The 25,899-nt window shown below is 36.5% G+C and overlaps 4 protein-coding genes and 1 non-coding gene across 5 annotated transcripts; 1 reads left to right on the top strand and 4 right to left on the bottom strand.

Moving 5' to 3' along the window:
• Window positions 1–431: 431 nt before the first annotated feature.
• On the bottom strand, window positions 432–18,484 carry nonC (serine/threonine-protein kinase Smg1). Its single transcript, XM_065367956.1, has 55 exons — window positions 17,899–18,484; window positions 17,742–17,842; window positions 17,508–17,674; window positions 17,364–17,445; window positions 17,250–17,294; window positions 17,058–17,183; window positions 16,701–16,990; window positions 16,466–16,629; window positions 16,229–16,380; window positions 15,953–16,131; window positions 15,721–15,875; window positions 15,502–15,649; window positions 15,264–15,429; window positions 14,690–14,911; window positions 14,475–14,615; window positions 14,269–14,399; window positions 13,989–14,188; window positions 13,753–13,919; window positions 13,517–13,681; window positions 13,294–13,448; window positions 13,073–13,223; window positions 12,888–12,995; window positions 12,594–12,808; window positions 12,365–12,521; window positions 12,158–12,295; window positions 11,843–12,075; window positions 11,506–11,765; window positions 11,153–11,436; window positions 10,890–11,072; window positions 10,527–10,821; window positions 10,289–10,452; window positions 9,981–10,208; window positions 9,792–9,876; window positions 9,414–9,717; window positions 9,112–9,341; window positions 8,871–9,033; window positions 8,633–8,786; window positions 8,430–8,549; window positions 8,209–8,344; window positions 7,986–8,118; window positions 7,639–7,912; window positions 7,421–7,561; window positions 7,157–7,347; window positions 6,770–7,077; window positions 6,502–6,695; window positions 6,235–6,420; window positions 5,632–5,880; window positions 5,278–5,560; window positions 4,902–5,201; window positions 4,660–4,817; window positions 4,410–4,574; window positions 2,210–2,360; window positions 1,663–2,127; window positions 1,467–1,579; window positions 432–1,387 (listed from the first exon to the last, which is right to left on the bottom strand). Exons 1-55 carry the CDS (start codon window positions 18,215–18,217, stop codon window positions 1,310–1,312), a joined length of 10,272 nt encoding a protein of 3,423 aa, XP_065224028.1. The 5' UTR covers window positions 18,218–18,484; the 3' UTR covers window positions 432–1,309.
• Window positions 6,030–6,110, bottom strand: LOC135849573 (small nucleolar RNA R38). Its single transcript, XR_010559587.1, has one exon. It is a non-coding gene; the product is annotated as a small nucleolar RNA R38 (small nucleolar RNA).
• A 408-nt stretch (window positions 18,485–18,892) lies between the features above and the next one.
• LOC135848154 (peroxisomal membrane protein 2) lies at window positions 18,893–20,501 on the bottom strand. Its single transcript, XM_065367959.1, has 6 exons — window positions 20,340–20,501; window positions 20,164–20,268; window positions 20,001–20,096; window positions 19,757–19,919; window positions 19,559–19,678; window positions 18,893–19,489 (listed from the first exon to the last, which is right to left on the bottom strand). Exons 2-6 carry the CDS (start codon window positions 20,259–20,261, stop codon window positions 19,364–19,366), a joined length of 603 nt encoding a protein of 200 aa, XP_065224031.1. The 5' UTR covers window positions 20,262–20,268; window positions 20,340–20,501; the 3' UTR covers window positions 18,893–19,363.
• Window positions 20,502–20,766: 265 nt separating this feature from the next.
• On the top strand, window positions 20,767–24,246 carry LOC135848152 (histone-lysine N-methyltransferase EZH2-like). Its single transcript, XM_065367957.1, has 13 exons — window positions 20,767–21,148; window positions 21,209–21,426; window positions 21,495–21,689; window positions 21,773–21,918; window positions 21,991–22,154; window positions 22,233–22,333; window positions 22,404–22,713; window positions 22,777–22,985; window positions 23,053–23,320; window positions 23,393–23,563; window positions 23,632–23,814; window positions 23,889–24,054; window positions 24,120–24,246. Exons 1-13 carry the CDS (start codon window positions 21,010–21,012, stop codon window positions 24,178–24,180), a joined length of 2,331 nt encoding a protein of 776 aa, XP_065224029.1. The 5' UTR covers window positions 20,767–21,009; the 3' UTR covers window positions 24,181–24,246.
• Window positions 24,247–24,318: 72 nt separating this feature from the next.
• LOC135848153 (RISC-loading complex subunit tarbp2-like) lies at window positions 24,319–25,828 on the bottom strand. The gene is made up of 3 exons (XM_065367958.1): window positions 25,672–25,828; window positions 25,063–25,596; window positions 24,319–24,966 (listed from the first exon to the last, which is right to left on the bottom strand). Exons 2-3 carry the CDS (start codon window positions 25,592–25,594, stop codon window positions 24,353–24,355), a joined length of 1,146 nt encoding a protein of 381 aa, XP_065224030.1. The 5' UTR covers window positions 25,595–25,596; window positions 25,672–25,828; the 3' UTR covers window positions 24,319–24,352.
• Window positions 25,829–25,899: the final 71 nt, after the last annotated feature.

The following is a 25,899-nucleotide window of genomic DNA, read 5'->3' as shown; positions in this document are numbered from 1 at the left end:
ATTGAAAAATCGCGCTGGAGGCTCCAGAATGGCTGGAAATGGTGAAATTTGGATTTGGGTAATTAATATTAGTTTTGGGACGTATTTTGACCATTTTTACTGATCAACTTCGTACTTTAAAAAAAAAAACATAAATCGCCAAAAACAGTCAATTTTGAATTTTCGAAAATTTGCCAAAAATTGAAAAATGAACTTGGGCAGCTAAAAATTTGGTTTTGGGAGTTTTAGACTATGCTCTTTCCAAAAATCGCGGTCCCGTTCAAATCGGAGTGTGACATCTCAAGAGGTTCCCTTGTCAGTCCATTTCCAAAATTTTTGTCGCGGTGGGAAATGATACTTCCATCGTATAAACAACAAATTGCTCAATTTCTTAATATTTAAAAAAATTTTCTGAATGTTTTCTGTATAATAAAATAACACAATACAAAATCAACATTACAGTAAATTTTTTATTATCAACGCTACACATTTTCTCATAATCATCTGACAATTCAAAACAAAAAAAAGAAAGAAAAGAAAAATCACTGTAAATTAAAACCATACTGCTTTCAGCAGCTTTTATCATTACGATAAAGCTGCAGCGAAAAAAAGAACTCAAACGAAAAAAAAAAAACAATAGAACGAAAGAAGGGTAGGTAAATAAAAATAAAAAAATAAAATAAACGATAACATAATAATTGAGGCTCAATTCCGGATTATTTAACTCTGTAAGATCGAAGGGTTAAAATTATACCATTAAAACACTGTTAATAATTCAAAAATTTTCATCTATAAATTTTCACCTTTGCTTTGCAAAACATTCAATACACAAAAACGCGATACAAGATGGTAAAATAATTAGGAGAAGAAAAACAAATCCAAAATGAAAAAAAAACAGCAAAGGAATGACAAATAAAAAAACACATATACTTCAAACTAAAAAAGAGACAAAAAGTTACACTCTTGAGTGTTTTTTCCTCGTACGATGGCTTGTTCGGCGACATATTAATGGAAAACTCGCGATTTTGTTTTTTAGTACGTAATTTCTATGTAGACGATTTTACTTTTACTTTTACTTAATGTATTCCGAAACTGAATCGCCTATATTGGCATCGTTCGCCTACAACTTCACACATACAAAGATAATAAAATTGGCCATCGATCTTATCAGTTTCAGAAATTGAACGCGATTCCGTTACTTGAACGCGTTGCAGCTTCTAAACGCTGCAACTGATTCCTAATTTATCGGAATCTTTCTTCGCTGAACGCGAACGTTTAAAATTCATTTTTTATACTGTATCCTGCACAATAATGGCGCTTGCGTTATCGTTCAAACCCACGGAGTCCAGCCTTCGTACAACAAAGCGAGATTTTCTACGTTTGTTGCGTCCTTTATTATCTTATCGACCTGAAGAAATAATAATTCGAAGAGGATTAATACCCTGTCGAGTGAAATACGTAAACATTCACAGTTAGAGTTAATTTACCTGTTCGTGAACTGATAATTTACGCCCATCACCAGGATCTGAATCTCGACCTTCTAATTTCATACGTACTCGGCGCCAGACATTGACCGCGTACTCGTTCTTTTCTTGCAAAACTACACAAAGGTCGACAAAATCACAAGTTGATTAAAGGAAACTCATTCGAGCATCGACTACTCCAAATTTTCGACTCACTCACCTTTACCAGTCTTCGGATCATGCGGTAATCTTTTCTTAGGCGACAGACGAATACTCTCTTGACGAAGCAAAGGTGGTCGTTTGGCTTTCGGCGGAATTCTCTCGACTGAGAACTTGAGCAATTCATCGTAAACGTAATCCGTCTGCTGCTGAATGATTTGCAACTGTTTGAGGAATCCGTGTCCTTTCGCGTCTATCAAATCGACCGAAGTGAGTTCTTTAGTGATGCTGTTCAGTTGCTCGCAGTAGGCTTTGTGGCGAGCTAGGTAGTCGGGTATTCCGGTAATTCCATCGTTATCTTCGAATTTCATAATAGACTTTAGCAGCGAACGCACGTCCATCAGTATTTTATGATGCTCGGATAAATAAGTTCGAACTAATAACGCGGATGATTTGACGTCGTCTCGAGCTGACGCAACTAGACCTTTCAACGGTTCGAGTTCGTTGCCTAGTTTCTTGATTGATTCTGCATGAAAATGATCACGATTAGAAGTTAGAATTTACTCGATGGAAGGAAATATAATTAGAAAATTCATCAAAAGACCCACCTGATATCAAATTATCCGCTTCTTCGATCCAAACACTGTCGATAGGCTTGACCGGAGGCAACATCTGCACCAAATGTTCTTCTTCAGGAGTAAACGAAGCCGTAGCCAATCCCATAACCATATTACACGCTTCTTTATAATTATTCACGAGCTAAACAGGGCAAAAAAAAGTGTCATGTTACATATTATTTGTATCAAAATTAGCACCAGAACATCATAAAATGAAATGTTATGGTTTTTAATTTTAAAAAATTGAACTATTTTGCAACGTTTTAACGAAAAAGCGAGACCGTGACAATTTTAGCAAAAAGAAGGAATTTTTGACAATTTTTGGGCACATGCGAAATTTTGAAATTTTTTACCAAAAATTGGCACTTTTTGGCAATTTTGCTAATAATCGAGAATTTTTGTCAATTTTTGAAAGACCAGAATTTTTGACAATTTTTTCCAAAAAGCATGCATTTTTGGAAATTATTCTCAAAAAAGTGATTTTTTTGGCAAAAAACATGACATTTGAACAATTTTTAAAAATAGTAATTTTTTGCAAAAAAATGACAAATTTTTGTAAATTTTGAAAAATTGAAAATTTTTGTCAGAAAGCAAGACTGGCAATTATTGGCAAAAAAATAAGTAACACTTGGTGGCAATTTCTAGCAAAAAAGCGAGACTTTAAAGCAGATGGGAAAAAAGTGAAACTCTTCGACAATTTTGTTAAAAATTGATAATTTTTGTCAGAAAGCAAGACTCCACAATTTTAACAAAAAGCAAGACTTTTTGTGGCAACTTCTGGCAAACAAAATTTTTTCACTATTTCCGTCTTTGACTATATATACATGGACTGCTATCTTCTATTGTTCTTGAACGGGAATCGTGAAGCCAAAGCAATGGAGGTACTTAATCGGGACATGGGCTCTGAGCATGCGCGAGATTTCGTTGCAACGAGCAGTGCGGTTGTTGGAACGTAGGAGGGTGTCCGTCGCTGGTGATTGGAAGGTGTGAGCGCGGTTCGGATTCCTGCGCGCGCATGAAAATTTCCGATGCTCCCGATTAAGTACCTCCATTACTTCGGCTTCATCGGCGACAATGAAGATAGCAGTCCATGTATATATAGTCAAAGATTTCCGTCCAAAAAAAGAGAATTTTGAGCAATTATATAGAAAAAAAAGAGAATTTTTGGTTGGCAATTTCTGGCGTGATCTTTGGACAATTTTTCGTGAAGAGAAAAATTTTCAAGAATTTTCTGCGAAAAAAATCACAAATTTCGGTCGATTTTGAAAAACTGAGAATTTTTTTTTGGGTGTTTGTAATTACATACATGATTATTACACCCATTGTATGAGATTTTATATAAAACGCAAGACTGGCTATTTTATCAAAAAATAGAACTTTTTGGAATTGTTTGCAAAAAAATACACATTTTGGCAGTTTTTGTCAAAAAAGCAAAGCTGTTGAGTAACTTTTGGAAAAGAAGTGAGTCTGTTATTTTTTAGCAGAAAATACAATTTTTTGACAATTATTGGAAGAAATAAAGCTGTTTTTCAATCTTTGTTACTTCCGGCAAAGTAACGCAAATTTTGAACATTTTTTGAAAAAACAAGTTTTTTGAAATTATTTTTTACAAAAAAACATTCATTTTTCAGTTTTGTAAAATTGACAATTTTTTTCAAAAAGCAAGACTGGCAATTTTAGCAAACTGTAGACATGTAGAACTTTTTGAGAATTCCTATCAAAAAAACCAGACTTGAAATCATGGACAAAAAATTATATTTTTTTTACAATTCTTGTTGAAAAAGCGAGATTTTTTTGTTTCGCAATTTTTTGACAAAAAAAAGACTTTTTGATAATTTTTTGAAGAAAACTTATTATATTTTTAGTAATTTGCTAAATAGCAAGAATTTTATCAATTTTTGCTAAAAAGCAAGACCTTGTCGATTCTAACAGAAAGCTGGGCTTTTTGGCAATTATTCCCAAAAAATGAACTTTTTCACAATTTTTGTCGAAAGAGTGATATTTTTTTTCAATTTTTTGGTAAAAAAGGGGAGTCTCTTTGGGCATTGTTTGTACAGAGTTTTGCGAAAATTTTCAGCAAGAAATAAGACAATTCGGAAATTGTCTTTACTACCTCAGTTACTTGAAAAGTAATCAAGTACGAGGACTACGAGGTCTGCGAAATTCAACAAACCATCCCGATCTCACTCACCTGGACGAAATTCGTATCACTTAAAATAGCTTCCGGTGTCTGAACACGTAACGATTCGTAATGAAGAACGCAGTTGCTCATGTTGATTATGGTAGCTGACAATTGATGATTTCTGGCGAAGCTTTCACCGTCAGTTTTGATCTTTTCTTCGAAAGAGTTCATCACCTAGACAATCAATCAGTCGAAAAAATTAGCGATTTGTCTCTCACCAAGACGTAGTCAATATCTTGGGCAAAAAATTTCCACCAACCTCACTTAGAGCCGGATTCGATCCAGCAGCCCATTTCAAACGAGTTTTCACGCTACCGATTAAGCTTTCTTGTTGTTCTTTCAGTTCGGTTATCTTCATTTGAGATGTGATCAAATTCGTCAAGGCAACTTTCAACTCCACCATGAATTCCGATCGATCTGAAACAAAAATTCAGCCACATTTTTAATCCCCCTGTACTTTCTCAAGCTATCAATTTGACCAACTCGCCACGATATATTTACCTATCAAAGGCGGAGGAAGATTTTTTCCATTCAACGAGTCTTCGTGTAACCAACGATGCGTCGTATATTGCAACTTCAAGTTCTGTATGATCATCTCCTGCGCTTGTATCTCCAATTTCAGACGTTTATTGATAGCTAAACGTTTCCACGCCATCGGTAGGTTGTTCAAAATAGACGCAGCGTGCGAATATGTACTCGAAACGATGGCTTCTTCTTGACGTAGTTGATCAATAGCCTTCTGGCAGAGTTCTTCCATCGGTACTTTGCTTTCGGCTCCGATATCACGTTGTTCTACTTCAGCTGTAGCAAACAATCATTAGTTAAATTCTCCACGTAATCTGAACCTTTCTTCGTTTACCATCACCATTCCACTTACCAATTATATTGAACCCGACGTGTTGTAAAAATAATCCGATAGTCGTAGCAAATGTATAAGAAAACAATCCCAACAACTGTTGACTGAGGAAATCAGCGGTGAATTTTTTCACCAATTTGCCCAGCTGTTCTTCCGAATGATACACAGTTGGCATACTCAATCCTCCACGATACGCCGCGGCTGTCATTTGACACTTACAGAAGAATTCCTGCATCGTGTTGATGTACTTGACCAGGAATAAATCTTGCAGCAGGATTTGCGACTCTTTGCTGAATACAGGGCCCTGATGACACGAAGAAAAAAATCAATACAGAATTTTTTTTCAAACTGATTACGAAATTAAAAAGTACTCACGATTAACGATCTCGTATCTTTGATCAAATCGACAGAATTCCACGTCGAGTTGGTTATCGCTAAAGCTGGAAGTAAAGTGAATAACTCGGCGGTGTTTTTGAAGATATTGCTGAATAATAAATTGAAACCCATCAAGAGCATTTGACCCTCGGTCATCGATCCGCTCAAAGAGTTACTTCGCTCGTTCACCAAAGCGTTGAATTTGCATCGTAATTCGGCAGCTATTCCTACGCAGCTTGAATGAGGAGACTGAAAACAGAAGATGATTCTTTTTTTTTTACATCGTTGAAATGAATTATGCGATCTGGTTCGATTATTTAAATACATATTTCTTCTAAATAACTAGTTAACTTTTGAAAATTTTATAAAATTCGTATCATTGGAGGATTGATGAAATTAAACGCATCAGAATGTTGAATAGCATCAGTCAAATTCAGACAGGGATAACTGGAAATAAAATTGTTTCATCATGTGAATTTAATTTCATCAAAATCACTCATTCAAATCAACAAGCACATCCCCTTCCCCTTCCATCGAGTATCAGATCAAATTTTGAGAAGAAATTGATCGAGTAACATAATTCAAACTGAAAACCAAACGAACCGGCATGCCCATAATCATGTATCTGAGATGAGTCTGTAATTCTTTGATCAGCTCGTTCAACGGTAAACTGCACGATGTAACGATAAGATTCAATTTCGAAATTACATCCAACACGGTTTCGTCTTCGACCAACAATTTCTTCAGCGTTTCCGGTAAAATAATAGTCGAGAAATTCACGTTCAATTCCTGCATAAAAAACACCTCATCATTAAGACTTCGTTGCAATAAATTCCATCTTTTTTTCCTCATCGTCACCGTATTACGAACCTGAAGTCTTTTATAAATTCCATGCAACAAGTTCAAACACTTGGTGACCAAATGCATACTCGGATTCTCTTCCAATAAAGCCGGACTCAAGATATACGATGCTAATTTAATCGAAACTTCGGTCATCAAACACATATCATCCAAGAACCATTCTCCATCCATCGTCGTCAACACCATTAAACAATTCCCAGCACCTGAAACGTTCCAAAAAAAAACATCATTCAGAGATCTAGCTCCTTCACGATCTTCAATTTATCAATATTGTTACCTAACGCAGCCGTCTCCATTTTCAAGAACCGTTTATTCAGCTGGCACAATTCACCGATAACGGCGCACTGTAACGTGAGCTTTGTACTTTCGGCGTATTTCTCGATGGCTTGCTCCATTTGTAAAATATCGCTCTCGTTTTCCTTCGTTAGACCTTCGAGTTTCTCTAGACGTGATTTTAGAGCATATTCTGCTTCGAGGACACGCTGGTGTAGGCTTTCGGAGAATTTAGACGCTTGCTGGATTACGTTTTCGTTACCGATGGAAACGCTGTACAAGTGATTGAACTCCGAGAGCACTTTATCGCATCTGTTGATTGTTTTCGAAATAGATGAGAATCACGTTACGTTCGGTTGGATTGGATTCGATTGAAGAACGAAATACTTACACGTTCGGTGATGGAAATTCTAGCATCATGTGGATCCATCGATGGTAAGAGGTGCAGCGATGCTTCAACGAGCTCGATGTCGGGTACAGGGTGCTCACCATGGAGTATTTTTTTAATAAATCTAGACAGCTGATGACCAGTGGCAGTTGTTCTTTGATGTTATCGTTTACGTCGGTTTCGGTTTGCAAGCACTGGAGTAAAAATACAATTAATAAGCATAAAACCGTTAATAATTTCAAAGATATTGCAGACGTTTTCTTTTACCTGACTGATGAGTTGATTCTGACCGGTACTTTTCAAAAATTCGGTGATGGTGTCGAATAATTGACTACTTTGCTCTTGACGACTATTCAAATCATTCATCCATTGCGACAGTTGTTCACCTCTCAAATGATAAAACAACATCTGCGACGAAAATATAAACAAATTTATTATTCGCATCTATTTTGAATTCATTTCTTACGGTTTCGTTATTAAATTACCTTATACTGAGCTAACTGCGTATCACACTCTTCTAATTTCTGTTTCAACCCAATCTGAGCTTTGATCATAGCTTCAGAAGCATCCTTTTGAGACTGATAACGCGAATGCAGCGTGTAAAGAGGATGCTGCGGATGGGCTGCTGCTGCTTTCAATACCTCTAGCTGTTGACTACCGTTCATCAGACCGTCTAATATTTTACCCAAAGTTTCTTCGCTTTTAATCCATTTTTCGATATTCGAACTTAGTTCTAAAATTCCAGTCACGATCTTGTTTCTGGAAATCGAAGTAAAAATTAACACTTTGGTACAAAATCTGAACTTGTTGGTAGATTTTTCGACTAACGTACTTGTTCTCAAACCAGTCGCTTTTGATTTCGGCGATTCTAATAGAGAACATGGATGAAGTTACTTCGAGTTCTAGTTGTTTACGACTCTGTTTGTTCTTCAAAGCTAAAGCTCTTCCTCCACCGTAAACAGCACCTGAAAATTATTCGTAAAAATCCATTTAAGTCTTCAGATTTCGTAGACAAATGCCAAAATGGACTCAGATCTTGATCCTTGTTCACTTACCCGTGTAACCGGTTTCAATACCGGGAGTCCAATCGATCAAAGGATCGTACACGAAAGCTTCTAGCAACGTAAGTAACGTTTCTTTTCCACTTTTCAACACTTCCATAACCTGTTCACAAGTTAATCTGAAAATACCCTGAAAAAAAAAATAAAAAATATTACAATAAATCTCCGAAGAATTATTATAAAATTTTCAACCAATCTAATCAAATTCAGCTTACTTCGATTCCAGTAACACCCAAAGCAGCTCGTAGATTTTGGGTCATTCTAAATGGTACTTTTTCCGGTACTCTCAGCGTTTTTCCTTTCTCAAAACATACGTTATAATCAATATGGACAACCTAAAAACAAGAAAAAAAATCAATTTTAACTTATTCTGGAGGTAAATCTCAGAAAATATGGGTTAATTTATTCCAAAACGTACTTCTCCGGTAGACAAATGAACTAATACGTTATCTAAATGCCTATCTCCTAATCCGATGATATATCCGATCACAGACATCACCGCTAACGAGGTTGAATACAAATTCACGATCTTCCACCAGACTCCTGTGTTGACACTTTGACACCATAGCTCTCTATAAAAGTAAAACATCACAAAATAGCATACGTAGATTTCTCTCGAGTAGATCGAAAAAAAAACCGAATATGATTTATCATACTTGGCTAATAAATTATCCGGCGTCTCCTTCATCAACGCGTTCAATACTTGGACTAATATGCTCAAAGGCCATTCTTTTCTACTTTCCAAGTTACTAATACCGTGCTCCTTCAGCAAAGGTGTTAATTTAGCGTAGAATAACTCCGATGGACGCATAACCGTATCTGAAACCGAGCAAAATTACTCGTAGATCGTATCGTTATCTTCTTGAAATCATTTTAGCTGATTTTCTCGATAATTACTTTGATTATTGACGACAGCTTCCCTCTGTTGCCATCTTTTGTACACAGCGAAGATAGGAGTAACGTGATCGACCCACGAAATCAATCCACTCCTCGGTCCTAAAGGTATGACTGAGTAATGCCGAGCCTGATATCCGCTATCTTTCAACATTGTATTGGCGATGCTTAAAAATTGCATGATTCTTTCATCCAAATGTAAATCTTCCAGTCCTTTGAAAAGATACGTGTACCTGAGAGGAAAAACTCCGAGTTAATTTGAATTTTAACAGCGTTCTTCTCGATCAAAAATAATTTGAATTTACATTTTTCCATCTGAGCCTCGGAAAACCAACTTCTTCGGTTTAGTTTTAGTAGGCAGAACGTTGATCGGATTATGGACGGAGGCAATAGTGATGTATTGTTCGACTCCGGGCATAGCTATGCTGGTATTTTTCAACGAAGCTAAAGCAGGACTGATGTCGGTCATTTTTAAAGAATAAGATAATCGTTTCGAAGCTCTTCGTTGGAACTGGCATTGTAACAGTTTGATGATCTTCCAGGCTTCTTGAGGTTTACGCGGATCTTTGGGATTCTGAAGTGAGCTGATTGTGTTCGAAATGTGATCGCCTGGAAATTTAAAAGATGTATTAAAATCACCGTCAAGTCGACAAATGATCGAAGCTCAAATTTTGCAACGTTACCGTAGGTTTTTTGAAACCATTGCTCGTGTGGTGTTTCGGCTTTCACTGATGTAATTGCTTGTAGTTGTTCTAAGATGAATAACAACTAAAAAAATATTTAAAAAATTGCATAATTTATCATAAATGTTGATTTTTTTAAATCAAAAAACGTCAACTTGAAACTGAGATTACCCTTGAGAAAAAACTCACCGGTCGTAACAGCACAGAATACTTCTCAAACACAAAAGTATCTTTTTCAGCATCACTAAGATGACGATTAGCATCAATACGAGCCACCTCAGTTTCCAACTGATTGATTCGTCGAGCCATATCAGAATAATGTTGAGTCAACGCACCCAACCACAATTCATCCCAAAGTAACGTAATACGACGTAATTCGCTGACCAATAATTGAACTTGAGATATAGTTTCAGGCACCTAAGAAAAAAACGAAAAACCACATTACGATCCATAAGCTCTCCTTCAATTATCGCCTCCAGTGTGAAAAATTTTCGAACCTGTTTAGCCAAAGCGTCGACCATTCCTTGATAACAATTCTCCAAAACCCTTCCTTGATCATCTTGGCTGACTTCATCGTCGTCTTCGTCGTCGCCTTCGTCTTCATCTTGTATCATACCCGGATCGACTTCAGTCTCGGTTGAAATAACCGATTTGAATAATTCTGCGTACCAAAATTAAAAAAAATCCTCTCAATCGAAGAACTCGTCGTATTATTTCTAAAACAAGCATACTCACTCGAAGTTGGCATATTATTAATGGTTCCAGTAGCTCCGCTGTCGGATCCAACCACAGCTGGGAAAGTAATCAAATGAGGGGCGTCTTCGGCCAATCTACTCAGTAATTCGGATATTCTACGTCGCACGTAAGGCTCAGGATGACTCAACCGGGAGAAAAGCTGAGGTATGATGCATTTCCAAGGAGTAGTCGGTGTATAAGCTAATTCAACTTCTAAGACACTTTGCAATTCCAACGAATACTTGACGATTAATCTGAGCAATCGTAGAGTCGCAGTCACAGTCTCGGCTCCGTTCTGAAATCACAGATAAAAGATATAGAAATCCTTCAGGAACGACGAGGCACATTTCGAGAGACGAGTACCGTATTGAAGTCGCTCAATTGCAAGTATTTGAAGTAAGATTGGGCTGCTAGATGATAATAGGCGTAAATTCGAGCGTGAGTGCTTCTCCAAATATCCAATAATCCGCTCATTTGGTCGTCGCTGAACTGGCCGGTGCTTCTGAGCTGCCATTCGATTAACTCGGTCGTGTTTACGTTATCAGCCTGCGAATAAAAAATAAATCCGATCGTTAATTCAATTTTCAAATCAGAAAATTAAATTCAGAAACGACATAAGCCATTACCTCAATATCTTCTTCGTCGGCCGCTGGTTTGATTCGAGTCAGAATTGAGTAAACGTCTTCTTTATTGATAACCTCGGACGGTATGAACCCATCGATGACCACTTTATCGGCAGCTGTTAATAAATTGTTCTGTTTATCGACCACAGTTCGACCCCATTTATAACACCAGTTTCCAAATCGATTCCAAGCTTTGGCCAAGGTAGGACTTTGAACAACCGATATACGCAGAAGGTTACCCACAGTCGAATCTTTCTCCGGAATAACGGAGTTGGAAAAGTCATAACCTGCGTCAAAATATCGAAAATTAACTCAAATAGGAATCTCTCGTCGTTAAAATGATTTCTCAAACTTACTCATGATCTCGAACGAACTACCACTATTGGTCGGATTGATGTTATGTCGCAATAAAGCGAGTAATTTCTGTATCGTAGGGTACGAAGCGAACGGTAGACTCGAATCTGAGCAAACTAAATCGCTAGATAACCACTTGGCTAATTTAAGCAATAAATTCGACGTCTTGTCTCTGATGAACGGGTCGCCATTTCCTCCGGCGTGAGTAATGCCCAGAGCTGTCATCGCGCAGATTTCTACAGCGAGTTCTTCGTTGCTGTACCTGAAAGGGAGATTGAAAAAAAATCAGTGTTGGCGCATTTACGAGTCTCTCGAGATTTCTAATCGACTAAATCTCACCTGTGAGCCAATTTAGATAATTCCAGCAAAGCATCTGTATTATCCACCGACCATATAGCTGTCGTTGCCGCCGTTGATTGATTAGTTATCGCTTCCAAAAGAATATTATACGGTTTACGACCGTTATCGGTGTTCTTCATCGAGATCAACGAGCTGAATACTTTCTCGAAATGGTTCAAAAGCTGTCTAGATGCTAAATGCATGTTTCCTTCTTTACGAGCAGATTTTGTCAACTAATACAACAAGACGAAATGGAAAAATAATTAATAATTCTGATTTATCGAAACATTTCAACAAAAGAAATGATTTAATTACTCGTAAACATAATTCGGATAAATTGACTCGTTTGTCGACGTTCAAAGTGTTCTTTCGATACTTTTCGATTATCTTGGTCCACCATAAAGCATTTCCGAGTCTTTTCGAACCCACATCAGCACTGGTAATCTCCATGGTCTGAAAGAAAAAAAATAATCAATTCCAGTTTTTGAATAAAATGTTTCAAAAAAGAGATCGACTGCTTACGAAATTATTCAAAAACGATTTCGAGTCAGAAAAATACGACGAAACGACGAATAATAAAGTCGCGTAGTCTTCCACCAAAGGAGACGGTAAATTACGAAGATCTTCACATAAGAATGATTTGATCGAAGCGAAGAAATCGTTCATGCTGTTCATATGCCTGAAATTATATCAATTTTCAATTAGCTTTCACTTTTTCTAAACTCAATATGCTTCTAAAATGCGAACTTACTGTTCGGAAACTTCTTTATCAACTTCAACGACGATAAACTTCTCCATCAGACTTTGCCGAGTTTGATTCAACGTATGACGAGTATTCCAACCAGGTTTCACACCATTATGATTCGTATTCGAAGCAGTGTTCCAGTTCATTAACATACCGACGCTGGTAAAATTACCTTGATCGATTTCGCAAAACATTTCGGCTTCTTTTACAGTCACGTGACCCTGCAAGGAAAAAAAGATCATGAAATTTTTTAGAGAAAAATCAAATCCGTGAAATTTTTACGTAGGTTTGTTTACTCACATATCTTTGAACACAGCTACCATTTATGGATGATAAGAAATCTGCTTCTTTTTTCTTCCACTCTTTTAATTGACTCCAGTCGTTTAAATCCAAATAGCATTCCGTTACCTATGGAATAATTCACAGAATTAAATTTGTCTCGAACAACATATTATAATTACTTAAAAATCTCAATATTCCAGTACCTGGTCAGCGATAAATGACCTCAAGGAATCGTACACATGCTCAGAGCTCGAAGAATTGGAATTTAAGCTCAATTCCGACGTTTTCAAACTCAACGAATCATTATCCACCTCGTCAACTAGATTCAAATACGTTTCCAACGCAGATTCGTACCTAAAACAATTCATTATTATTTTCCATACGTTTCTAATTGACTCTGGTTTTTGAAAAAAATCTCGTTTACTTATTCGCAGCCTGATCAGATAACGCTTTCAAAAAAGGTAACGGTAAATCCAAAGTTTCCAAGCACCACGTGTATAATCCTTCGATAGCTTTAGATTCGTTCAAACTGTACAATGCCCAAGACACGTACATGATAGCATTTGTGAACTCATTGCTCTAAAAAAAAATTACACAAACCCATTAGAACCTTCTTTACAGGAAAATTCATTCATTCTGTAACTTACTTTGGTATTTCCAGCCTGCACCATATCTTGTAATAGACAAAACCCGTGACGAATAGCAGTTGTCGATAATCCGGCTTGTAACGATACCATTACGATAATTAAACGTATTCGAGCCAACCATTCGGCGCAAGTGCTTCGATTCGTGTGGAAAAACGTTCTCACCGGCTGCACAATCAGAAAAATAATCAGCAACGAGGAAATTTTCACACATTTTACCAGGATTCATCTCAGTTTACCTTCGAAGGAGCTAATAATGCAGCTGCTGTGCCATCGGACGCGTTATACATGCTTTTCTCTAATTGCTCGACGAATTCTAATAAAAGTCTGACCCTTCGTAACGTGTACGTGTCTTCGGAATCGGCATGTTTACGCATCGTCTCTCGGGCTAAGTTTTTCAAAGCGCCTAGAAACAGAAAAAAATTGAGTAAATGTTTTCTCAGACAATGAGAGCAGGAATTGAGTAGATAATTACCTTCAATGGCCATAAACGTATCTTGAGGTTTACCCAGCGTCGTTCGTAGTTTGTTCTTGACGCAGTATTGGACACATTCCCAGGTTTCCCAGAATAACAGAGCTGATTCGAAATACGGTACGATGCTTTCGAAACTGGTTTTCGATTCGGTAGAATTCCAACAGTTGTAAAACGAATCGACGAATAACTTATCATTTTCTCTGTAAATTTCGCATGAAAATTATGAGTATTTGTTGAAAAATCTTTCGAAAAATACGAAAATTTTAATGTATTTTCTTACTCGATTTGAACGTCTTCCAGTATATATGATAAAAACAGTTTGAAATGTTGACTCTGAATCTCACTGTTTGTATCACGATTCATATGCGTTCGAAATGTCGATAAAATACGATTAAACGAACCGTCGAATTTCTATTGAACATGAATAAAATTATTATTATGCGTTCTGCGTGACTTGGGAAGTTCAATCAATGAAAAATAAACCACCTGCGACACGTTCCTAATCACGGAGATCACCGAACTCCACGGTAATTTGATGATAATCTCTACGCTTTTTCGTTTAATCGTGGCATCTGTCGCATTCAAATGAATAAGGCATAATTCGGCTATTTCACGAAGTAAATCGGGCTATAATCGAAGAAATTTAATTAGGAATCTTTTTCAGGAGCATTCACACGACGTGAATTCGGCAAACTACCTACTTTACTATCCCAATTATTCGGATTATGTAGGAAGACGAGTAAATCATCGAGTAAAATCTCGTTAGCGTTACGATCAGTTGATTTGAATCCGAATTTGATCATGGTCTTCATCAATTTCAAAAATTCTTTCGTTATTAGCAGAGAACTGAGGTACATTTGAGCGTGATTTAGAAGCACGCCACACCATTTCAACGATAACATCGTAGCTTCGCGGTCAAAGTCCTGAAAGAAATGACCAATTCGATTAATTAGGCTACAAAAAAATAATATTATAGAAGCCTGAAAATGTAACTAAATTGTATTCAAAACTACGTCATATTTGACAAATAATCTCCCAATTATCTATAATTTAGTATTCGTTCGAGATAAGGTCAAATATTGTGTTATCCATTTCTATCTTGAAATGGTTCAAGTTTTAGAACGAACTGTGAAAGCATCTCGAAGCATAATCACGTCAATAATAAAACCGCGATAACCCATTTAATCGACAATTAACTGAAAAGCTCTCGACTAAACTACTCGAAAACAATTCACTATGTTTATATTCTCTCGAAAGCGTATTAATAAAACCTACTCCTTTCAAAAGCTCGCTTAGTAGGTTCAAAATAACGGTCAGATGTCCACTGGTAGGTGAAGTCGTTGGTGTAATGTCGGACCCCATGATACGAAGTAAATCGCAAACGTTCGTTCTGCCTTGAACCGATGTAACGAGTTCACTGCTCGAAATAAAGTTCGAATATCTAAAAAAAAATATACCGATCAACATCATCCTGACCTATTTTCCATTATTCAACGCATTATTAATTAATTACCTGGAGCAATGCGAATATAAAAGATACAAAATAGCGTATCTGACACTCGGATTCAAGTTAGCTTTGACCGGTTGCAACTTCACTGCTAATAATTCCAAAATACACGGCTGTAAGACCCACATGCCTATAATTGAACCTCCGGCGTTCGCTGTAGAAAGTAATCGTCGATGAATTACAACTTATATAGAAATATCATTCTTTTCGAAGAAGAAATTATACCTAAATCTGATAAAGCGTTTAGATGGAATAGTAATACAGCTTGAGCCATTTTCGGATTATATTCTGGATCGGAAGAATGAGGGTTCTCAGTACAAAATGGCTTCAACGAGGGATCCAGTACCAAATAAGCTCGTTCCATATCACCCAAAATGAATCTATAACAGTTTAAAATGTTTTTAAAACTCACAAAACAAAAATATTTACTTCAATTGCACATTAGACAGCTAATTACCGGTAAGCTTCCTGTAATAATGGAATATTTTTCAAATTTAATAAGCTCTGATAAACCGATACTACTCCTTTATGGATTTCAAGATTCGTAGAAAAACGCAATTTCAAAATATACGACTCGGGTCCGATTAATTTAGCGATCAAATCTTCGGGTAAGTTCGCACTACCTTCTTTAACAATCTAAAAACGTTCAACAATCAATTAATACGAGAAAACTCGAAATTCATTGAACTTTTTGACGATCAAATCACAAATAAACAGCATAAAAATGCCTTACTTTGGATGTTAATTGAAGTAGGGAAGCCAGTGTGTAATTATTAAATGTTGGAGCCATTTGCAGTTGTAAATCAATCAATTTACACAACGTATCATGTCCAGGATTCAGCTTACATTGCATCAGCGATATCAACAACCAGGCACATTCATTTCCTACGAAAAAGAAATCATCAGTTTCGTTAATATTTACAAAAATTACACTCGTTCGTACTACAAAACGGAAATCAATGACTATTACCGGTGATGATCAATTCTTCATCAATATTTTCAATCTCTAAGCACAACAATACAGTTCGGACTACTTTAGACAGCGATTCAACGAGAAAATTCCACGTAACGATGTTAGCTGATGAAGTGGGAGTCAAATATTGGCCTACAGTTTTAGTAATCGAATTGAAGACTCTGGAAAATACAATTATTACAGCCTACAGCCATATTATAGTTGAATATAGGTTGAAAATGTTCGTAAATACTTCATAAAAGACATGGTTTTCGCTAAACATCTCAAAGAATCAAGTTTCAAAGATCCAGCATCATTTTCGGAAGCACTTTCTTGAATTTTGGCATAATCCAAACAAATTTGCCTATAATCGTTGGCATATCTCTCCATATCTTCCAATAATTGCCCCAGTAAGCTGACTGTAAAATTCAAATCGGCGATCCAATAAGGTGCCAAGCTTTGCAGACAAGCTGACATGACTCTTATCACATACTGAGACTGTTCGATGTCAATATGCCAACCAACCAGTATGTCTACGGTGTCCTAAAAGTAGATTAAAATTAGAAATGAAATTTAACGTAGGCCTAAACATTAGAATGTCATGACGGACCTTGAAATAATCAGAAAAAACTTCGATATATTCGTCTATTAAAAGATGGAATATTTTCCCAGTGGTTAGAACTAATTCCGATACTTCGGCGTTTTCCAGAATATTTTGAGTTTGACCGATCAAAAGCTACGCAAACAAGAATGAAATTATAATCTTGAAATGCAGGTATATAAAAATGATCTGTCAACTTACGCCAGCGAAATCTCTTAGGTTATGTTCTTTATCAAGTTGCAACATCTGTAAACATGAAAATTATTTCATACTATGGCGTAATTCCTACAGTACGCAGAGGAATACATTACTTACGTAATATAAAGCTTTAATCAACAACACTCGAACTTCTAAATTTCTTTCTTCGTAATACTTGGTGAAAATCCAATCGAAAAACCTACCGTAAAACGTACATTAATAAACAGGAATTTTTCTAGAAATATAATACGAGATAGCTACCTTTTAGCGTCATTTTCCAAAGCAATCGCTAAATGAGATAAGCATTTCGCAGCCATATATTTAGTCTCGTAACTTGGACCACTATGTAACATGTCTAGTATCGATTCGCAAATAAATTCCATAGCTTTTCTGATATATCTTTCATTTTCCACGACGATTATGGATTCCTACAGACATAAAATAGTATCAGCGAATGATTTCTCTAAATCGTTCGAAGTAATCACGTGCTTTTACCTGTAACTGAGTGCATAAGGCCGAAAATGCATCCGGATCGTCTTCTCTGACCATTCTTCGTAACGTTTTCGATATTCGGGTATCTTCAGCAGGGCTGAAATCTATTAAATCAAGTATTAGGCCGATGAAATACAATTCGGCTCTCAGACAAACTAACCTTTGCTGGTGTCTTGATACTTTCTTCGGGTACTGTAAGACGCATCGTACTCTCGTTTTGAAACACCGCGTGTAGTTTTCCTGGTGTACGAACCACGAGCCATTTTATAATCATCTCTTTGTCGATTATCGTTGGCAAATTTGCTGGTATACGAGCTATAACGTACGTTTTTGAAACCACGATTGAACGAGTACAGACTGGAAGAGTAAACCTTGGTTTTCTCTTTGTCTAACTTGTGGGCTTTGTCTTCCTCGTTGAGCTTGGAGGCGTCATTGTTTTTAACGCCTTTGGATACTTTCGTAGAGCTGTTATTTAGCATTACCCACAAGAATCAGCATATTCAACCAGCAAAATACTATATCACATACTTGCATTCAACAATCGGCCGTGGAAGCGTAGAGGATTTTTGGAAGATGGGTTGCGTTTTTAGCTGAGATGTACGATCGTTTCATAAGCTGGGTATTGAAGGATTCGTATTTCGTACATTATTTTCTTCACACAACGTGAAGCAACAATTAAATCACGTAGGACGAAAACTGAGAAAACACTGGTAATCACTAAACCGCCATTCGTTCAAATGACTTTCTTTACTTTTTTTTCTAGCCAGTTTTCTCATTCGTATATGACGTCATTGTTTACGTCATTGAACGATTTTCTGTTTTCTTGCGTCGATGTGATGTTCTTTTTTTCTCGTTTAGTGATTTTCTCTTATTTCCATGCGCAGAAATGCTGGAAAATTTTCGAATTCAGTTCAATTTGTCGCTATCCTTAAATGCCCCAAGTCCCACAGACGAAGGTCACGTTCATTATTACTCCTCAATTCACAAGCGATGTCGCAAAGGCGAAGATAATGAGGCAGACGAGTGAATAAAATTACATTCAAATTCAATTCCCAACGGAAAAGTTAGAAAAATGTCTCCAATTCTTCGCAAAATGTCAAGAGACTGGAACTAGATGGTATTAGAACAGTTATTAAAAAAATAAATCCAACAAATTCTTTCCTACAATATAATTTTTCACGCTATACAGCGGGATATCCTTTCAAGCCTGAAGGAAAGAACAAATCTCTTTCCATCACAAATTTAATACAAGACATCTTTATAAAATTAAAACATAGTATTACAATAACAAAAATAATTATAATTCAATATTCAACAACTGCAAAATAGAAAAAACTGATGTATAAATGCATGTACAATTTCCTAACTTCCCGTAGGTAAACAAAACACCATCACAGCCTGCAAAAGCTTCTTGAAATCTTTCGCATACAAATTCGAAAACAATCCAAAGACCAAAACGCACGGATAATCACGGATCATGATTTCAGGGAGAATGTGACAGTTAAATGAAAAATAAGTTCCAGTCTTACCTTAAATGCTACATCAATGTACAATTGCTAATAACATTTCCACCTTAATAATAATAAATTTCCAATAATATACCCAACAATTCGTCAACGAGAAACTCATTTCGAAGGATGGATTTTTTTCTTCCTAGCCGCAGCTGCGGCTGCTTTAGCGGCGGCTTGTTTCGCATATGCGAAGTAGATGATCCAAAAGAAACTGACTAAATTGCCCACCAAGACTCGCAACTAAATAAAGAACATGATATTAGGAACATTTTTTTCCAGGGAAAAACATTATACCGGAAATTAACTCACCATCGGGTGAACGTATTTCAAACTGAAGAATTGAATCAAAGTAACGACGTGTAAATTAGCCTTTAGAAGTGTCCACCATAATTCATCGCGTTCTTTGCACGCTTCTTTGTGAGATTTACCCTTCGAGCAATAAGAATATAATTAATTAAACGAAATATAAAATTCTACGAGTGATGATCAGACAATTCGAAAACCTACTTGTAATCTACTGATGGTGTAAAGCACGAAATATTGATAAAACGGAGTAAACAACAATCTCTCTATGAATAGTTTCTTAAATACTGCATGTTTCGAATTATATGGCACTACTTTATCCAAAAACTGATAAAAGAAATGTGGCACTGGGCCTCCAAACATCAATCTGCGAACGTAAAACGAAAAATTTGTTAGAAATATCAAGTATAAAGCTTATTTGACCATTACTCTGCATACTCAGACTCACCCAAATAATCCAAATGCTATGACACTATCTTGATCAATCATCTTAGCACCTCCGATGTACTGAGCTATGAGATTGCCAAACGCAGAGATGAAACAACTGCAACAGAAAACACAATGATGTAGATTTTAGCTCGTTATCCGAGTGAATTATTCTATATACATACCTCGTCAATGCTTTGGTTCGAATAGGTCTCACGTATAGTTGTTCGAAATAAGAAGCCACGAGTCCTTGTAAGAAATTGGGTACTTTAGATAATGCCATGGTGGCTCTGAAGCAAAGAATTTATCATTAAAATCTGTATCAAAAGGAAGATCTTACAGAGAGTTTTGTGAAGCTTACCGTTGGTATTTTCAGGATGAATAATACAGCAATTTCAGTCAAGAATGAAATTTCAATTTATATTACTTTTCGTACTTGTGCTTCATGAACTTTCACTGATAAAACTTAATTAATTCTCCATTCCCACCTCTACTTTTTATGAAAGAAAGTTTCATTTTTTCAACTTGTGTTTGTTTACTCAGTGTTGCAATGGTTTTTCATACAAAAAGCTCTGCTCGAAATGACGAATATTGATAACCGAAAAAATCGAAAATGAGATTTTATTGAAGTCTAATTAAGTTTAAAAATACGACAAATAGTTCAATAAATAAAAAATATTATAAATTCAATAATTATTTCGATGTGTCTCATATATTCGAAATCCCAATTACGATGCGGAGAAAAATTTTCAATTCGGTAACTGGTAAGTGGTAACACCTAATTTCAATTTTTAACAGTTCAGCCAGGAAGCAGAAGTTTCGGCGCCTTCTTTCCTTTTTTCGGATTAATTATTGTTGTATTGTTTAAATAAGCGATAATTAAGCTATAATGTGCTCCAAGAATGTACTTGAGTGATTAATTATTACCGGAATGAAATCGCACCTGTTTTAGGCATCGATGTGTTTCTGGTGTTTAGCCTTATCAAATCGGTAAACTGTAAACTTCCAGTGAAAAACTCTCCGAATACAAAATGTCAAATAAACAGAAGCAAGCCGCCGAATGGAAAAAGAGAGCCCGTTCAGAGTACATGCGGTTAGTTCAAATCAAGAGACATAAAAAAACCGACGAAGTAAAGATCCAGTGGAACGCCAACTTGCAAAAATTATCAGGTAAGTTACGAAACTCGTTGGCCATATTGACCCATTTCTATCAAATTTTCCCTATTTCAGATCAGCTAAACGGCATACACCAGAAATGGGATCAAAACCGCAAAGCTGTATGGGAATGTAGATTGGAACCACCGTCTAATGTTGTCCGAATCAAGAAAGCCATCTCCATGAATACGTTACAAGAAGGCGAAACAACTTCTTGTCCCATTAAATTTATCCACTTAGTGTCAGCTATTCCTACCATGTACACTTGGGCACCGATTCAGCAAAATTTCATGGTGAATATTTGAACTACAAGGCTCATTTTCATGCACATCAATTCGAATAATTCATTTTTTTTGATCAGGTTGAAGATGAAACTGTTTTGCATAACATTCCCTACATGGGTGACGAGGTTCTCGAACAAGATGGCACGTTTATCGAAGAATTGATCAAAAATTACGATGGGAAAGTACATGGTGACAGAGAAGGTGGTTTCATAGATGATCAGACGTTCTTAGAACTAGTTAATTCGCTGATCACTTATCAAATTAAAGATCAGGTTGGATTTAGTGACGATGTGACGTCATCATTACGAATCATTTTTTTTCTCGAAATTAGCCTCTCATGAATTTTACTTTTCAGGAGGAAGAGACAAAATCGACCGATAAAAAGAACATCAAAGACACTACTTTTGAGGAAGCCAAGAAACCTTTTCCGTCGAGCATTGTTTTCCAAACGATTTCCTCCATGTTTCCAGAAACTGGCAAACCCGAAGAATTGAAAGAAAAGTACGCATTTTTGATCAGATAAAGAGCGTAAAAATGGTGTTCTATTTTTAAAATACCATTTCTCATCTATAGGTACATTCAATTGACCGAATATACTGATCCTAATGCTTTGCCAACCGAATGCACCCCTAATATTGATGGTCCTGCTGCTGAATCAGTGCCAAGAGAACAAACCATGCATTCTTTTCACTCGCTGTTTTGTAGACGATGCTACAAATATGATTGCTTTCTTCACCGTAAGGATTACGTGACCAATTGACCATGTTCTTGTAACAATTATTCACTCACGTTGATTATTTCATCTCGAATTCCAGGATTGAAGTCTCATCATTCTGGACCGAATGCTTTAAAAAGAAAAGGACCAGATTTGATGCTGTTCCCTGAACCCTGCGGTTCAGATTGTTATATGCTGCTGGTAAAATTACCTAATTTCGACTCTCTTTCAATTCAGGTTTCGGAATTTTTCATTTTTTTCCAAATCTCAGGATGGTATGAAAGAAAAACTAGCTGCAGCTGCTGCCAAAGCTGAATCGGAAGCGAGTGATATAAAAGACGAGGATGACGACGAAGATTACGACAACTCCATTATCGAGCATTTATCTCGCAGTAGACGACGTTCTAGCGACGCGGCTTCGCTAAGTCATCTGGATACAAAACCGGATTCTAATTCGGATCAAAAATCCGTTCCAAGGACTCAAAGTTTGGACACTTCGAACAGACCTCTAAAAGTAAAAAAACAAATATCCATCGATTCGGGAAATGACGCTAGTTCCGAAGACAGTAACGACAGTAAAGGTTGTAGATTTGTGATATTTTTGCCGAGTCGAGTTCAAACATTGTATTCGAATTAAAATGTAGATGAAATTATTCCAGATAGTAATATTGATCAACCCGAGCAAGATAAACCAGTTTCTACCACGACTTCGTTCTCTTTACTCAAAGTATTGGGTTCAGATATCACCGAATGGACTGGATCTGATCAATCGCTGTTTCGGGCTTTGCATAAAGTTTTCTTGAATAATTATTGCGCCATTGCCCAAATCATGCTAACCAAAACATGTCAACAAGTTAGTAATTTAATTTTGAAGGTATCTCAGGCAAAAACGATCTTCTTACAGTTTCTATTGTCATCAGGTGTACCAATTTGCCCAACAAGAAGCCGGTGATTTAAAAGCCGAAGACATTATGAAAGATCTAACTCCTCCAAGGAAGAAGAAAAAGCAAAAACATCGTCTATGGTCCGTTCACTGTCGAAAAATACAACTCAAGAAAGATAATTCGTCAAACCACGTGCATAATTTTACCCCATGCAGACATCCTCCGACGCAACCCTGCGATCAGTCATGTCCTTGCGTCGAAGCTCAGAATTTCTGTGAGAAATTCTGTCGCTGCAGTTCGGATTGTGAGCTATTTTTAAATTTTTTTTTTCAAAGTCAGTATTCCCAGGTATTTTAAAGTATAATTTCGTCATTAGGTCAGAATAGATTTCCAGGATGCCGATGCAAGGCTCAGTGTAATACTAAACAGTGTCCATGTTATTTGGCGGTTCGTGAATGTGATCCGGATCTTTGCCAAACTTGTGGAGCTCACGAATTCGACGTTAATAAAATTTCCTGTCGGAATGTCAGCGTTCAAAGAGGCTTACGTTAGTAGAATTTTTGAATAAAATTGTAAACTAAATGACAAAAAATTTATACGCATTCTTTTCAACAGATAAACATTTATTAATGGCTCCTTCGGATGTCGCTGGTTGGGGTATTTTCTTAAAAGATTCTGCCCAAAAGAACGAGTTCATTTCCGAATATTGCGGTGAGATAATTTCTCAAGATGAAGCTGACCGAAGAGGCAAAGTTTACGATAAATACATGTGCAGTTTCTTATTCAATTTGAATAACGGTGAATATCCCTTCTGATTTTTATTCAGTAGATCTTGTCGAAGTTACTTTATCAATAATATTACCGTTTTACAGATTTTGTGGTGGACGCAACTAGAAAAGGAAATAAAATCAGATTTGCTAACCATTCTATCAATCCAAACTGTTATGCCAAAGTAATGATGGTAAATGGAGATCACAGAATCGGTATTTTTGCTAAAAGAGCCATACAACCTGGAGAAGAATTATTCTTCGACTACAGGTAAATTGATCTTCTGCAGCGAGATAGTTTCATTACGAATAATTTATTCTCAATTCTTTTTTCAGATATGGACCTACCGAACAATTGAAATTTGTTGGAATAGAACGTGAAATGGAATTTCTGTGAAACAGATTCTCGTTCTTTTTGTTTTAAACGTTCACGAACGATAAAATAATAAATATGTTATTGCCATTTTTGTGTACTTTGTGGTTTGTCGTCACAATCTGAAATGAGTCATACAGACGTAATATCAATGAACCGAAGTATGAAAATACGTAATGTAATGGATATGAAATAATCAACAAGATTTCTTCTTAACATTAATCAAAGTTTCAAAATCAATAGTTTCTTCTTCAGGTTCTTCATTCTCAACGCATTGCTCTTTGGAAACAATAGTTTCTTCTCGAGGTTCTCCATTTTCAACGCATTGCTCTTCGGAAACAATAGTTTCTTCCTTAGGATCTTCAATTTCAACGCAATGATGTTTGGAAAAACTTAATATCTTCATATGATTCAAGGTTTTCGCAGCTACTCTATTGCAGGCTTCCACGTAACACGATCCAGTCTCCAAAACGTTGAGATTAGGATTACAATCGATGTTTAAAATTACAGAACACATGTCGCAAGCAGATTCGACTGGAATTAAAGCATACTTATAATCTGCTTTTTCCAGAATCGAGACTAAAATTTCGAGCGCATTTTCGTCGTTGTAATCGCAGACCATGGTTTTAATTTCTTCAAAGAACTCGAAATTTTCACGGAATAATTTTCTGAACTGCATAAAATCCGAACTCAACGGATGAGTTAAATTACCGACGAGAATTTTCTTAAATTCGGAGAAATTACCGTTCGTTAACATAGTACTGGCTTTTCGATAATTCGGCTCTTGGGACGGATCAATGAACGAAACTTCTGTAAAAATAAATAACCAAAATTACAATTCACCCGATACAATCACAAATAAAATGGAAAAAATGTCCTAATAATCATTCCACCGTTTATCTCTACCTGGTAATTGAAGCTTAATTCGAGGATCGACCATTTTTTTCAGCCTATTCAACATATACATCGCTGCGAGCTGTTTCGCTTGCTGCTTAGTTCTCTCAATGGCTTCGGTATGAAATGACCCAACGGTGCACCGAAACGTGAACATGGTTGCATGAGGAGGACCTTCGGCTCGAGTATGTACATATTCGGGAGCTTTGATGCCTAATTCGGTACAAAAATCTGTCAAAGGTCCGACAGAATCTTCTTTCACTTTGCCTTCATAAGGAGACGGTACGGTGGCAGTATTGGGGCTTTGTAGAGGTTCATCGGTAGGTCGAATTATCTTCAACATCTTCTCCGCTGCTGCGTGTTTGGCCTCTTTTTTTGATCGACCTTCTCCTATGGCAGTATAAGTGTCGCAGGTAACTTGACATATGAATTTTTTCAAATGAGTAGGTGAATTGTCATCGTCTATTTCGTAAACAGGCGTAATCTTGCGATGTACGCAGAATTCTTGTAAAACTGAAGCCGGAGTTCGAGATGTGGCCGTCATAACTGAAGAATGAGAAAATGATTAGTATGAGGGTATCAGGGATGCTGGGTTGAAAGATATGTGATGGGGTACATTACCGGTGAATGCTCATCATAAAAAGTTCATCAATGAGGGAAATTTCGCCATCGAAATGAATAATTAAGTGAACTAAACTCGTACTTCGTCATTTCCAATTTCATTTTCGCATTCTTTCCCAAGTGATAAAAATCTTATCAGTTTTCATCTGATTGCACGGAAGTCTCTAGTTTCATATTCAAAATCATCGACTTTGGAAAAAAATTCGCTGAAGCAATTTATTTTGCATT

The sequence above is a fragment of the Planococcus citri genome, chromosome 5 (assembly GCF_950023065.1).
Source record: "Planococcus citri chromosome 5, ihPlaCitr1.1, whole genome shotgun sequence".
NCBI classification, from domain to species: domain Eukaryota; kingdom Metazoa; phylum Arthropoda; class Insecta; order Hemiptera; family Pseudococcidae; genus Planococcus; species Planococcus citri.
Note: the sequence above shows the minus strand (reverse complement) of the source record. Positions and strands in the feature narration are given on the sequence as shown.

Coding starts and splice junctions, on each gene's coding strand:
- nonC (XM_065367956.1), bottom strand. CDS start 18,217: ATGCTAAATAACAGCTCTACGAAAGTATCCAAAGGCGTTAAAAACAAT. Junction 16,630..16,700: donor AAAACCATGTCTTTTATGAA/GTATTTACGAAC, acceptor TGTATTTTCCAG/AGTCTTCAATTCGATTACTA. Junction 4,818..4,901: donor TCTTCCTCCGCCTTTGATAG/GTAAATATATCG, acceptor TTTTTGTTTCAG/ATCGATCGGAATTCATGGTG.
- LOC135848154 (XM_065367959.1), bottom strand. CDS start 20,261: ATGGCATTATCTAAAGTACCCAATTTCTTACAAGGACTCGTGGCTTCT. Junction 20,097..20,163: donor CGAACCAAAGCATTGACGAG/GTATGTATATAG, acceptor TTTCTGTTGCAG/TTGTTTCATCTCTGCGTTTG. Junction 19,920..20,000: donor ATAGCATTTGGATTATTTGG/GTGAGTCTGAGT, acceptor TTACGTTCGCAG/ATTGATGTTTGGAGGCCCAG.
- LOC135848152 (XM_065367957.1), top strand. CDS start 21,010: ATGTCAAATAAACAGAAGCAAGCCGCCGAATGGAAAAAGAGAGCCCGT. Junction 21,690..21,772: donor CTTATCAAATTAAAGATCAG/GTTGGATTTAGT, acceptor TTTACTTTTCAG/GAGGAAGAGACAAAATCGAC. Junction 24,055..24,119: donor GAATTATTCTTCGACTACAG/GTAAATTGATCT, acceptor TTCTTTTTTCAG/ATATGGACCTACCGAACAAT.
- LOC135848153 (XM_065367958.1), bottom strand. CDS start 25,594: ATGACGGCCACATCTCGAACTCCGGCTTCAGTTTTACAAGAATTCTGC. Junction 24,967..25,062: donor AATTAAGCTTCAATTACCAG/GTAGAGATAAAC, acceptor TTATTTTTACAG/AAGTTTCGTTCATTGATCCG.